This window comes from Diadema setosum, chromosome 16 (assembly GCF_964275005.1).
Source record: "Diadema setosum chromosome 16, eeDiaSeto1, whole genome shotgun sequence".
NCBI classification, from domain to species: Eukaryota; Metazoa; Echinodermata; class Echinoidea; order Diadematoida; family Diadematidae; genus Diadema; species Diadema setosum.
The window spans coordinates 16,802,408-16,816,972 of NC_092700.1; the positions used below are offsets into that span (position 1 = coordinate 16,802,408).

General features: G+C 37.3%; 1 protein-coding gene across 1 annotated transcript in view; it reads left to right on the top strand.

The window, feature by feature from the left end:
- The window catches only part of LOC140239634 (caspase-3-like), an 82,233-nt gene that overhangs the window by 52,845 nt on the left and 14,823 nt on the right, over positions 1–14,565 (top strand). Inside the window, exon 4 of the mRNA XM_072319464.1 lies at positions 10,222–10,321. Within this exon, the coding sequence (XP_072175565.1) occupies positions 10,222–10,321 (100 nt within the window). The remainder of the gene's footprint in view (positions 1–10,221; positions 10,322–14,565) is intronic.

Genomic DNA, 14,565 nt, shown 5'->3' on the forward strand with positions numbered 1-14,565 from the left:
GATCGCCCCGGGCTTCGCCTACTAGTGCCGCATCAATCGTCCGATCGATCGAACGTAGACTCTGAAGAGAATTCTGATTGGTTATACTAGTAATAGATTACGTGATCACAATTTGTTAAAAACTTTATACATTTATTGTGTAAAAAGCTTTTGGCGGCAATTTCTTATAACCATTAACCTGAATTATTTAAGATACACAACCAATTCGTACACAACCAGTTTTCTCCACAACTTTATATGCGCATGGTCTGGACTTAAGACATGCATTGTGCGTGTGTGTGTGTGTGTGTGTGCGTGTTGAAATTGAAAAACAAAAACGTTTGTGTGTGTGTGTGTGTTGTGTGTGTGTGTTGGAATTTGAAAAAAAAGTGGTTTGGTGTGTACCTGTGTGTGCGCATGTGTGTGGGTGTGTGAGTGTGTGTTTTGTTGTGGGTGTGTGGGAGTGTGTATTGTATGTCTGTCTGATGTTTCTAAGTGTCATATATTATGTGAAATCAGTACTCCCATACCAAAGAGTATACACTGTACCTTTCTGCAATCGTTTTATGTAGTATGAATGCATGAATGCCTATTTGGCAATTTTGGCTTCGTGTTAAAGGTATTAGCCCACATTTGTAAACCTGCAGCAATTGGTCTCATAGTTAGCATGGAGTTTGGGTATGATTGCAGTAACACCTGTGCAAAATTTCGTTCCAATTAGTCCATTACTTTCATAAAAAATAAATGAAAATGCACAGTAATCCGTATGCATGCGTATAACGCTCGCTAGCTCCGGTCCACGTACGTGTTACATGTACAATGTACGTAGCTATAGCCCGCGCTCGTAATTCGATTTTGGGTCGGGTTGACCCGGTTTGAAAATTGATTTTAAACGATGATTTTCTCTCTTTTATCGAATGGTATGGACAAAGAGCGACAGGTGAGGTATGTTACTGTTATAACTTGTACTTGAAGTCATATTGGACCTGTTTTATGCAGTTTTGAATTTCGTGGGTTTGCAAATGTGGGCTAGTACCTTTAAGGCACATATTTGACACATTAGAGCGAGGCCTTTTTTCATCAAAACACGTATACTGTGCTGAGAATGTATCTCTCTTGTAAAATCCGGAGGCATATGGACAAATATTGATTTTCCTTAAAATTATAATTATTCTTCCAACCCAACCCCATCTTCGAATATGTACATGTACTTTACGTGTATTACTATAGGCACTTCCGGGTTCAGGCTTCTGGTAGTCGACTTCTTTGCTAATGGCGGCGGGTAGTTCAATTGGCCCCGCTTCTATATGCGAGCGCGCGCTCTATTACATTCTATAGAACCTCTTTGTGTAGGACCCTATGGTGTATGTGTGCGCGCGCGCACAATGTATGTATACGCGCTCAGGTTCAGGCAACTGCAGCTAAGATCTCCACGTAAACAACAAGAACAACACTCAACTCTGATCGACAGCTCAACTTTGGCTTGAACTTTGTTTGCACAACTAGATAAAGAAGCGTGCATTAATAAATAGCATACAAATCAATAAAAGATCTAGCACTAATTGCCATATTATATGCTTTGCCCGGAAATGAAATAAAAATGAAATGAAATGAAATGAAGTTTGCGCACATGAGTTCTTTGGGGCTCTCTATTTGGTATTAGAATAATTATTCCTTATTAATCCACTGTATACTTCACTGAGTAATTCATCTAATGATACCCTGGGAGCGCATGATCATTCATGTATCTCAAATTGCCACACTATGATTTTTACTCGACGAGACTTTCAATTTTTATTGTTTTCTAAGCGAGGGACCAATTCAGTTCTTACTGCGCTATTATAACAAGTATATCTAAAACGTTGACTATCATTCATGGGGTGATTCAACATGAACGGGTCGGGTTGGCAATAAATAGAAAGCCTTGTTCTAATTTGTCTCAGGGTCGTTTGGAAAATATCGATATAATGCAGAGATATGAATAATGGTATCATAAGCTCATTTTATATAATGTAAGCATTAAAAGGTGTGATTTATTTCAAATATTCAGTATAACTATTCAATTCAATTCAATAGTTTATTTATTTCCATCATCAAAAAGAAAAGAAAAGAAAAAGTTGACATAATCCAAAGTGATACAATTTTTCTTTCATTTTTCTTACACTCGTCTGATAAGGGATTTTTTTCAAAAACAATATAAAGTATATGCACGAATGCTGTCATAAAAAAGAAACAATGCACTTTGCCATGGCAACAAAATAGTAAATAATCACAATGATGGAAAACAGTGTTCCACTAAAAAAAGCCAAGCTTGTAAGACGTGGAACACTGAAACAAAACAACAACAGCACCAATTTGTTATACCAATAAAACATATTCATTTTAAATTCTTCTATATACCATTGTACATTTACTCATTGATGATGCTGATACTATGAACAATACTAGGATTTTAGAATGCAAACGTATAAACTATACAACATATCACATTTGTGGCACAGACACTATGGGGCCAGGTATGCCAGGAAAATTGAACGGAAAGGAACATATGCAATCGGCCACAAAAAAAACATAACGACAACAACAACAATAACACAAACACAGAAATAACAGAACTTGAGGAAATGCACTCAGACAGATACTGGACAACGAAGAACGAGGAAAGAGGAGCAGGGAAGAATAGAGAAGGAAAAGGAGAGGGAAAAGGAGAGGAATGAAAAAGGTCTGTGGACACACTACAAAATCTCAAGGAAAAATGAAACATGACGGGTTTTTTCATTAAACAGAATTAACTGGTATATTTAGAGAACAAATATTTTTTGAGTTTATACTTAAATGTAATTAACTTCACAGATTCTTTTAGATCATTATCTAAACTATTCCAAAATCTGGGTCCGGTATAAACAAATGTATTTTGAGTGTGTACAGTTCTCACTAAGGGAAGATGAAATTCTTTAGATTGTCTCGTGGGATAATTATGTACGTGGCTGTTACAGTGAAATAAAGAGTAAAATATTTTGGGTACATGGTTGCAGTTGTAATTAAGCATGAATTGACCAAGTTGAAACAAGTACAACTCTTTTATTTTCTGAATTTTGTGTTCAAAGAACAGCTTGTCAGTATGTGCTCGGATATGAAGGTTAAAAACATCTTTTGCAGAAGAAAAAGTTTATCTAGCAATGTCGAATATGTATTCCCCCAAGCAAGAATTCCGTAATTCAAGTACGGCAATACCAAACTTGAATAAAGCGTAATCAAAGCCGAAGAAGGAAGATAATATTTCAATCTAATCATCATGCCTATGTTACGTGCAATTACATTACAAATATTGTTTATGTGACACTTCCATGATAACTTATTATCAACACAAACACCTAAGAATTTAATAGACAAAACATCTTCTAGGGGAGTAGTGTCAAATATAACATTGCCTGGTAATCTATCTAAGGAATTACTGAAAAACATATACTTTGTCTTCTCAATATTCAGTGACAATTTATTTGCATATATCCATTGTGAAACATTCTTCAATTCATAATTCACTGTACTAATTATAGTATTAGGGTCAGGGTGGGAATAAAAAAGATTGGAATCATCCGCAAATAATATGAAAGAGAGTTTATCTGAAGATCTATAAAAATCATTAATGTAAACTATAAATAAGAGTGGGCCTAACAAAATTCCTTGCGGAACACCACATTCTATTTTCTTCATAGAAGAATCAAAACTGTTCACATGTACATATTGAAATCTGTCAGATAAATAACTCGTAAACCATTGCAAGGCTTTCCCGCGAATACCATAATGTGATAACTTATAGAGAAGTATATCGTGATTAATCGTATCAAAAGCCTTGGAAAAGTCCAGAAAGATGCCTATTGTACATGACGCAAATCTCTCGTTTGGCTACACCCCCGTAAATAATGCCAGTGTATATCTTGGCAATCAATGACTTAAAAACCAAAGATATAAAACACCTGTTTCTTGACCCTGGCCTAATCTAAGCATCAGTCATCACCACTGCGCCACGGATGGGGGGGGGGGGGGGGAGGGGGCACCGCGAGAGGAGGAGATTGTTTTGGTTTTGGCATGGGCTATGTAGCTCCATGGTGCGTGTGTGTGTACGTGTGTGTGTGTGTGTGTGTGAGTGTTGACATTCAGCGTATGCAGACAGAGCATGCCTGTACTGCAGCCCACCTCCCCAACTCATCCACGGCTTGTACTTTATCACCAACAGTGAGCAGCACCGGCAAACTGGCAATGCTCTCCTTCTTATTCCTGTATTTTCGTTATTTACGGGTCAATTTTTTTTCGTTCGAAATGTAAAATGGATGACCATAGAATTTCTCAATAGAATATAAAATTGAAAACTTTAAAAAGGATAGAGAAAATTGAGTTCACTTTGAATGGTCTGAAACAGGCAGATAGGCAGATATCCTTATCATGCTCTTATACGTAATACGACAGCTGCTGGAGTCATCAAACCCTGGCTTGGCCTCCAGGTTTGTCACGCCTGAGCAGAAAGTTTATTTGCAATGGACAAATACTTCGACTCCAAACTCCCAAACGAAAAATCTTTAACGAGGTATAGCACCCCACTTTCTTCGTGGAAGTTGGGGTCTCGCCTCAAACGAGGGATTGACGGCATGATGCGAAAATGTATCAAGTGCAAGTGTAATCTTTTCCACAAAGGTAAGTAAAGCGTGGGTGGTGTTGTGATTTTCTCTGAATCCAAATTGAAAATTCGTAAATATATTACTCATATTAAAAAATTTTACAGTTCCGATATATACTATTCTTTCCAAAATTTTAGAAATTGAAGCTAAGAACAATATTGGTCTGTAATTATTGACATCATTCTTCTCCCCTTTCTTATATATAGGTATCACTTTGGCAGTTTTCATCTGATTCGGTACAAGCCAAGTAATAAATGATAACTTAATAATACATACTAAAGGATCCATTATTTGAAGAATTATATTTTTCAACAAATAATTATCGATTCCATCACAACCTGGGCTTTTCTCTTCTTTCAAATTATAAATAGTATCAATAACTTCTTCATTATACGTAGGGTCCAAAAATATAGTTTTAGGATTAGGTATATGTAAAAAATCATAAAACACTTTATAAGATGAAGGGATACTTTGTGATAAATTTTTCCCAATCGATGCAAAAAAATCATTAAAAATTTCGGCCATGCCAGCAGGTACATTGCTTGAGGTATTACCCCATCGTACTTCTGAAATACTAGATACATCATTAGATGTATTCATAACATCTTTTATTGTTTTCCAAGTATTCTTGGCGTTTATATTTCATTATCTGGTTAACATAAAATTTTCTCTTTTGAAAACGCAATGAATTAGTAAGCGTGTTTTTATAAGTCACATATTTTTGTCTATTTTTGTCCGTAGGGTTACTCCTGTATTTATAAAACAAATAATTTTTTCTATTAATCGATCTTAAAAGTGATTGGGTTATCCACGGGAGTCTTGGAGTTCTTTTGTAACTACTTTTCCTTGTACAAAACGGAATATGTTCATCAATTTTAGAAGTGATGAATTTAATAAAATAATCATAACACAAATCAAGATCGGTATTGTTGTATACAAAAAACCAATCATTATCTTTTAAACTAATTTGCAAATTAATAAGATTATTGGTCGTAATCTTACGACGTCTCTAATAATTGTTTTGCCTAGGAGATAGCTTAATTGGCACTTGTGTAAATATAGGATAATGATCAGAGATGTCAGATAAAACATTACCAGACTCGGGAATTGGGAGAATATTACAAAAATTATTATCAATCAAAGTGGCAGATCGGTCAGTAACACGGGTCGGCTTAGAAATTAACGGTAATAAAACAGACATCTAGGTTTCTACAAATTCTTGCGAAATATGTTGGGAGTTACTTTTCATAAGATCAATGTTAAAATCACCCATTAAATATACATGTTTATTTGTAAGAAAATAGAGTTCTGCATCAAATTTTGTATATACAACAAAAAATCATTCGGATTCGATCCAGGGGGTCTGTAAACAACTCCAATCAATATGTTTTTCCCATTCGGGTTTACCATTTCAACAAAAAGATATTCAACTGCATCAGTCATGACATTCAGTTCTTCGTGGATAGAATATTCAAATTTGTTTATAAACCCACACCACCACCCATTCTTTCTTTTCTTTTTCTGTACACGAAATCAAAGCTGGATATAGAAAATAAGTGACTTCTATTGGGAGTCAACCATGTTTCGGTCAGACCTATAACGGAACAGTTATTACCAGAGTTTTCTAAAAAATAATCGCAACTTATCAAAATTTCGTGTATTCAAATGAGCTAACAAAAGATTATCATCATCACTATTCATAACATATTGTTTATACTGGTTTACAGTCAGATAAACACATGATGAACTTTGCACAGGATCTTGGGGATCAAAATTATATTCAAATTCTTGTGCCGAACCATTAAGTTTATTCGATATGTATGCTTCATATAAGGTGGAAGTTTTGTTTTCCTGCGCGGACGTAAAAGAGCGCCTAACTGTATCATAAAATTCATCATCGTTCACAGAGTTGAAAACAAATGTTGGATTAGCCATAAGTATAAAAAAATCACACCGGAATCGACAAGAGTTCCACTTAGACCTATACCTGGAAATTGTAGTTATGTGGGAATGTACAGACCTGGAAGAAGAGAAAGAGAAACGCATACACACAAACATGAAACACATACAAGAAACACATACATGAAACATAGACATGAGACACACACAAGGCACGGGAAACAACAAGGACGCAGACAAGACATAGCCGATGATATCAAGTTGGGCACACACGTCCGTGGCCTGCGTCTGCTCTGCCAAGACAAAACGAGGCATGAGCAATAATATCAGCATGGATTAACAACAGACTGCATTTGAGTGAGTGAGCTCCCTTGATATTCAAAAAATATCAATTTCACACGAGATATATTCTCGTGCATAATTCAAACAATCAATATAAATTTTTATAGGTTATTTGGGGGTCAGGAGAGAAGGAGAGAGACGAAGGGAGACACGAATAGAACTGTAATGTTTACTGTTACACCTACACTGTAGTTTCTGATATTAACAGTGAGTGCCTATTGGCCATAATAAAACAATAAGTGTAATATCTTCACAAGTCATAATAGACAAACTACGATGTAGAAATCAATTCTAAATATTTGTTCGCTGGGAATGTCATGAAGGGAAAAAATGGAAAAGAAATCAGAGAAGAAAAAAAAAACAACAACAAATACAGAACATTTCATAAGAGAGTTTTAGATAATAAGCGTATAACTGATTAATACTACCAGCTTTCCCGAGTATCACCTCATCGTAAGCTTTCTTCAACCCCACCCCTACCATTACAACACATCAAAGAAAGTTATACTCAAATTGAAGAGAATGAAACAAAGTATCTGCTTAACATAATTGAAGACTATTCCATATATACATAAGAGTTCATTTTTTTTTTCTATTCATTTCAAGTTTGCAGACAGAATGAGAACGAGATGAGATCAGTGAAAAAAAAATTTGACTTTTTTGCTCGATCATTGATCATCATAAGCAGCGTCCGCAGGAATGGAACAACCCATGTCAATTAGTCACGGATACTAGATCTTCATGTCGTCAATAAGTGAATCTCGTAGACCATGCACTTTGTCTCTGAATTATCTCGCAAAATCTCGGGTGCTGAGAAGGACATGCGCAAAAATCTGCGCGTACGATACATTTTTGATTTGAGATCATCAACAGCAGCGTTGCGGTCTGACTGGAGTAAACAATCGCAATATTAGCGCGGCGGTCGCCGGCCGCGTCGCAGCGGCCACGCCCGGCTAACTATGCGCGATGGGTACGCTAGGCTGCTGAGCTGCAAGTGCAACTCGCTGGGTAGTCTAGCTAGCTCGCTGGAGCCCCCGTTGGCCCCCAGTTATGGCGACCGTTATAGCGCCGCTAGAGGCTGTAGGTGAATAGGTCATCGAAATTGAATCCAATCGGTCTATGGCTGCGGCACAATTATCATTCAAAAATCTGTTTAAAATTTTGCCTCAGACATCTGTGTCAGTGGAGTCCAACAAGTTACATTGTTTCTGGATACTACTTTAAAAGAACGGACCTCGTAAAAGTTATGCTACTTGGGCTGGAAATGTGGAATCAATTTCTCAAATCTCCACTCTTGGAGCTCCGAATGTACACAACCAGCAATTTTTCAGTGGCAAAAGCAGTTACACAACTAAATTACACAACCAATAAGTTTTACACAACAGTTGTTTGAAACATTATACACAACTTGTTGTGTTATCCGGATATTTCACAACTGTTGTGTAAAAATCGATACACAACACTGTGTAAAATTTACACAACTTCAGTTGTGTACGACTTTACACAGGGTGGTATTCTGAGGCCCTAATTAAGTCTGTAATTAACTTCGTAATTAAGTCGGGAAGTTAATAGGCCCTTAATCATAGGCAAAATCGGTATTCTGAGGACGTAATTAAAGGTGCATGGTCCCGGTGTTTTAGTCAAATGCGTACGCGAGCGCACGGCGCAAGTTTCCTATAGAGACCTATGCTATCGACTCCTCTTTAGCGCTTACGCTTTGGCCCACTTCCCCGAGTCCGAAGAAGGCCGATCCACTGTAGTCAGTGGTCCGATCACAGTTCGGCTCATGATTCGGCTGAGGGGGATGACAGCTTTAGCAAACTTCTTTTGTGATGTCATAATAACAAGCATATATGTACGCACCCTGGCATTACTACAGACTGCGCGATGCGCAAAGAAGACAACGAAGGCAACGTTACTTAGCAACACCTACGCACTTTACTCTTGATGACAGCAGCTCAACTTCGGTAATCTTCGTATCAATGCTAACGGTGATCGGCAGTATCATCAACAGCGCCCTCTACACTACCGGGACTATGCCCCTTTAAGGTATGATTAAGTCCCCTATGATTATCTTAGGTTCCTCCCATCTAATTGTTATTGCATCCAATCAGACGCGTTGTTAGAAGCCAAAATGATGATCACGCGCGCAAATATGCCCTCAATGCGCGCTCCTCCCCCCTCCCCCCCCCCCCCGTAATTACAACGCAAGAGCTCCGTGCGCACACTCCGGTCTTTGATTGCAACTCTTCAACTACCCACACGAAGAGCTCACATAAAATGACAAAATTCCGCTAAGGTCGCCTATCTTTTTTTCTCTGAATTCTATGGATACCATGACAACAAGACTCAACCGCTCCTCGGTTACCGAAGACGGTAAGCATCGTTTTGGCCAAGAAAAAACGCTGTAATGCGTGATATTGGAGTAGTTAATGACACTCTTTGGTATCATTAAGTTTTCCATTAAAGGGGAATGCTTGGGTTAGGGACCATGCACCTTTAACTTTCATACTTAATCACACGCTCAGAATACCGATTTGTAATTAACTCTGTGATTAAGTCCTCTAGAAGTGCACGCGCGTCATTACGCGCAAGCGCGTAAGACTTTCCCGCCAAAGCGCTTGTTGTCATTGTAGTTAATAGACCTCCTACTTAATTAAGCAGCCACAGTAGCTTCATGTGAAGGTAGAGGCATTCCACTCAGTGCGTGCTACAATTGAATTGTTCTGATGGTAGGTAACCCTTATGTGTGATAGATAGGGCCTAGTGATAATGATGATAATGTTACTTGTACAAAGCATATAATGGTACTACATGCAATACTATTGAACTGTATTGATACTTCTACTGCTGCAGCTACTTCAGGTACTTCACTGTTGTTCTTAACATATTTTCTGTTATTTTGGCATCTCTCTTAGTTGAAGGTGAATTCATGACCGGTGTTGCATATTCAAAAAGTTCAATGTCAGTTCATGTCAGTTTGATGGAATTGTGGAACTGGCATGACCAGCAAAGGCATGGCAGAACTGAATCTGTATGTACATAATTGTGTACTTTGTTTGGATAAAACCACAGTATATGCATGTGCAAGTATAACCCCATACCTTCATTATGAAATACATACCTACCTTGAAATGATGGAAATGAAAGCCATTTAGTGTATTTGGCTCAGGAGAATTATATCGGCTGGCTCTTTTATTTCTTTTTTTTTTTTTGGAAAGGATGAAACTTTAAATGTGGCTGGACTCTCCCGCTCTGCACGAATTGTCATCATGAAATATTGTACCAATGCAATGTGAACTTTTGCACCATGTATATTCTGCAGGTGGGGAACTATAGGAAGCTTCACAAACTCTTCAGTTTGATTGGATCAGAACACCTCCGAGAAACCATAAACGCGGCAGAGAAGAAACTTAAGTCAAAAAGTAAGTAACGTGCCCTTTTACTTTTTTTTTTTGGTAGGGGTGGTGGGATTGAAGAAAATGTATAAGTGTGCCCCAGATTTGTTTATGGACATGACATTGAATATACTGGTTTACTAACATATGCCTACAGTATTCGAATGTTTATATTCTGTTCTAATGAAGTGACAATCTGCTCTATTAAATGTCAAGTGAATATGTTAAAATTTCGTTTTTTTCTCTATATCTCAGAAATGCTTTACTAGGTATCTCCATTGAACTCATGTAATGACTGGCGGTAATTATCTCGGGAACTGTGGGATCATGGCGTCAAAGGTCAAGGGTGAAAGACCAGGTTAACATTTTACGATTTAATACTGAAATTATACGTAGATTAATAAATAACCATTCTTTCCATACCTTGGAACTACTCAAATCTTAAACTTATAAATCAAAGGGTCAAAAGTCAAGTAAAATCCTCAAATCCCCAAATACCTGCTCTATTAGACAGTATAGCCATTCATCCAATTTATCCTAGTTCAAGGAAAGTGAACAATCAACACATTCGTGACGAACATGTCATTTTTATATTTTGCCGATTATATGAAACTGTTGTCACACATTGCCAAGACGTACTTGCCAACTCATAAATTGGACGCCATGTCGTTACCCAGCGTACAGCGCGCTAAAGGTTTTAGCGTGTGCGCTTGGAGGTTAGCGTAGTACGCGCATGCGTCCCAAAGGCGCAAAGCACTGTGTTGCTTGAGGGTTTTTTTTTTTTCATTCTATCCATGTTGAACAAAGCCAACAATCAATCATTTTTACGCATTCAAATAGACCATTGTAGAAAGAAGCACCCAGTTATATTAATAATAGGGAAGCTGTCTAAAGGACATAATTCCTGAATATATGATACATTTTTGCTGTAAGAATAAAAGAAGAATTCACAGTATAATTATGCCGCGTCGTAAACTTTCACTAGACTGTATGCTATATTGTATTTAGCAAGGAAGTTGTCCAGGGAACAAGAATACTGTATAACAAAATGATATATAAATTTACAATTCTAGCAGTGCACAGGCGATTGACGAATTCCATAGTTACAGTATTACTGTTTTGCACGTAAATAACCATCCTATTTAGTACCTTATGTTTGAAACTGACATGAAGGCCTACATGCAATTCAAAAGGAATACGTCTATGTACAATGTACAACATGAAACGTCATCGGCAAGTGCGTATTAAGGTATGTAAAATGATCTCAAATTGTTTAGAAATAATTTTTTTAAAAGACCTGTAATTGAACGAAAGCACAAATACGTGGATAACATGATAATGAGGGATATCCTCAGTGACATCCATACCAAATGTAAACTATACCATCATGACCATTTCATAGATATGAAATAAGTTACAAAAAAAAAAATAGAATTGTCCAAAATGGCTACCGGTATACCTCAGCCATATTACATTGTTCTCTTATAGCAGGTGTAGTGTATAATTGACAGAAAAAAATGGCATGTGAGTCATAAGATTTAATGCGTCGAGTGTTTACTTTCATTGAACTATATAGGTGTGAATGGATGACTTTTATTGTTTAAGAGAGCAAGTATTAATTTGAGCATTTTTTACTCGTAAGTTGACCTATCTATTTTCATGGCAATACTTTAAGTGTTATTTTAAAAATATGTGGAAAATCTTGACATTTTAATATTTTCACTTGACCTTTGACCATCATGGCAAAAATCTTTCCCTACGCGTAACTGTGTAGTAACAGGGAGGTGAGACACCTCCCTGGTAGTAATGATGGCATGCAAATCCTGTGTTTGGTTTTAAGTTTTTTCTTTGGGTAATCTCCAAGGTATGGGGGAACTGCGGGGTAATAATATTTCAACAATAGATAGTAGAATTTTTACATTTTACCTGACATTGATCCTTGACCTTGTCCCCTCCCCCCTCCCATGACCCCCTGCCACCCACTCCCCCCCCCCCCAGGAAAAAAAAAATATATATATATATAAAATGAATAAATCACAAGAGAATCACGGTCGCCGCAGTAAGTTTCGTCTGGAAATACATGTACTCACCTTCAAAAATTGCATATAGATATGGGGGAAATAGTAATATTTTAAGAATTTAACCATGTACATGATCAATTTTGACCTTTCACTTTGAGCGTGTTTACATTAAAGTTTATAAGGTAAAGACAACACTAAGTCTTCGTCCACTCACACATGCATACATGTCAAGTTTCATTACAAATGGTGTCCACAATAACAGACGGAAGGACCGACGGACGACCAAAACAAATGCTCAGGCGACACTTCGTACGCTATGGCGGTGACATACAAATGTGAATCAAAACTTGGATAGTCTAAAAGACATCGCGAGGAATCCACAGAAAACAAATCATATAGTTCTCCCGTCGCACTCTGATTTACCACTTTTTTTTTTCCTTCGTTTTGGATCTGTCGGAAAGCGGTGCATCATTACACTTGAGTCAGGTCGGTTCAAGCAACGCCATGCACGGCAGGAATTAAGGCATGATAAATCTTCAGTTTATCGGAGAAAGATGTCAAAATAACTTTAAAATATATTATATACCTTCTACTTCAATAAAGTAGACAACGGCAATGAAATGACAATTCATTATCCCCACTGCACCGTGACTAATATTGGGGATTTCCCCAAGGTAAACAATATTAGCGCGTAGCTGCGCGTAATGAACAATGGGCACTGCGTATGAGCTTTGCTCGCGCCCGCGTGATTGATTTTGGTAACGACATGGCGCCTGTAGATCACGGGACCAGCTTTTGACCAATCACAGGCTTCAAAGCACATAAGCCAAAAACCGAGTTGGCCAGACTCTCTTTAAATACGGCACTGTATAGACCTATTGGGAGAACCATGTTTATGCGACGGAGACATACCAGTCGCCATAACGACATTTCCGAAAGTTGGGTCTGTTTTAAAATCCAGTCATAATTGAATGTACATTGTACATGTCTATTGGCATTCAAAAGGCATGATGACATGTACATTGTTTGTATGCTTGTACGTTTTATATGGTAGTGTGTTTTAATTTGTTTACATTGCCGGGCCGGCCTCGGGACTACGCTTGTACCGTACCGGGTACCAATTTTTAAAAAAGGAGACACAATTTATGCCACTGTTTGTTTGTGTGTGTGACAGGGGTCTTAGTAGTGGAAGAAAGTGGTGCGAGTTCACCTTGGCTTGCTAGGAAGGAAATTATATCAAATGAATGTGTGGTTGTACTACCTATGCTGCTCAGAAAAAGACTGTTGAACTCTCTCCCTTTTAAAAATGTTACAAAATAGAGTGTCAAAGGTATAGTTAAAGGAGGTATGAAAACAGGAACAGAGGCAGGTGTTCTCTTTAATAGAACCAATTTTAGATAGAAAAGCCCTTTTCCGTACCTGTTTGCAATGCTGTGACAGCTAGCCTTTGCAGATGTGTTGTTTTTTTTTTTTGTTTTTTTTTTAGTTTTACCAGCATAAATTTGCTCAATGGCTCTACAGACTTGCAGGACTAGGCGTTGCTTCCCTTTAACTGACCAATGTTGCACAGTTGCTACTTGGCAGGTTATAGTTAGATAGTAATTGTCCTTGAGATTGACTGATAATCCACAAGTCAAGGTTAAGTGCATTTAAGTGGATGGAAGCTGTTTCCTTTGGAACCAGCCTTCCTTTATATGTCTCTTTAAATAAAGCCAAACCACAAAGGTTGAGTTTTCTTTTTTTTTTATGGAGAGGTCAAAAACCTGACGAAATGACGAAAAAAAGAAATACAAAATTAAGGTTCAGCAGATATGATATGCATACAGTTTTTTTTTTTTTTATTTCAAGGCTTAGTTTCATGTGCATATGTTAATACGGTATGTTGGCATGCAATGTAGAACTTGCAAAATAATTTCTTACATGTAAACTACCACGTGTCCAAATGCAGTATTCTGCACATTGTAATTTGAGAATAAATTTCTTACCTTTTCAATTGAATTACGATATCAAGGAGGCATTTAAGTTCTATTAAACAGTGCAAAACACTGGATTAAATGACAGCTCTTAGTTTTTGATAATTAGAAAACAAACTTACCTTTAAATATTTGATAATAGAATATGATAGCCTACTGCTGTCGACTGTGATAAAAAAAAAAAAAATTATACGGTTGTAAGCAAATACAGCAAGTCAATACAGTGTACGTGAAATAGATTTAGGCTATCACTGACACTGTCCCCAGTAAATGTTCC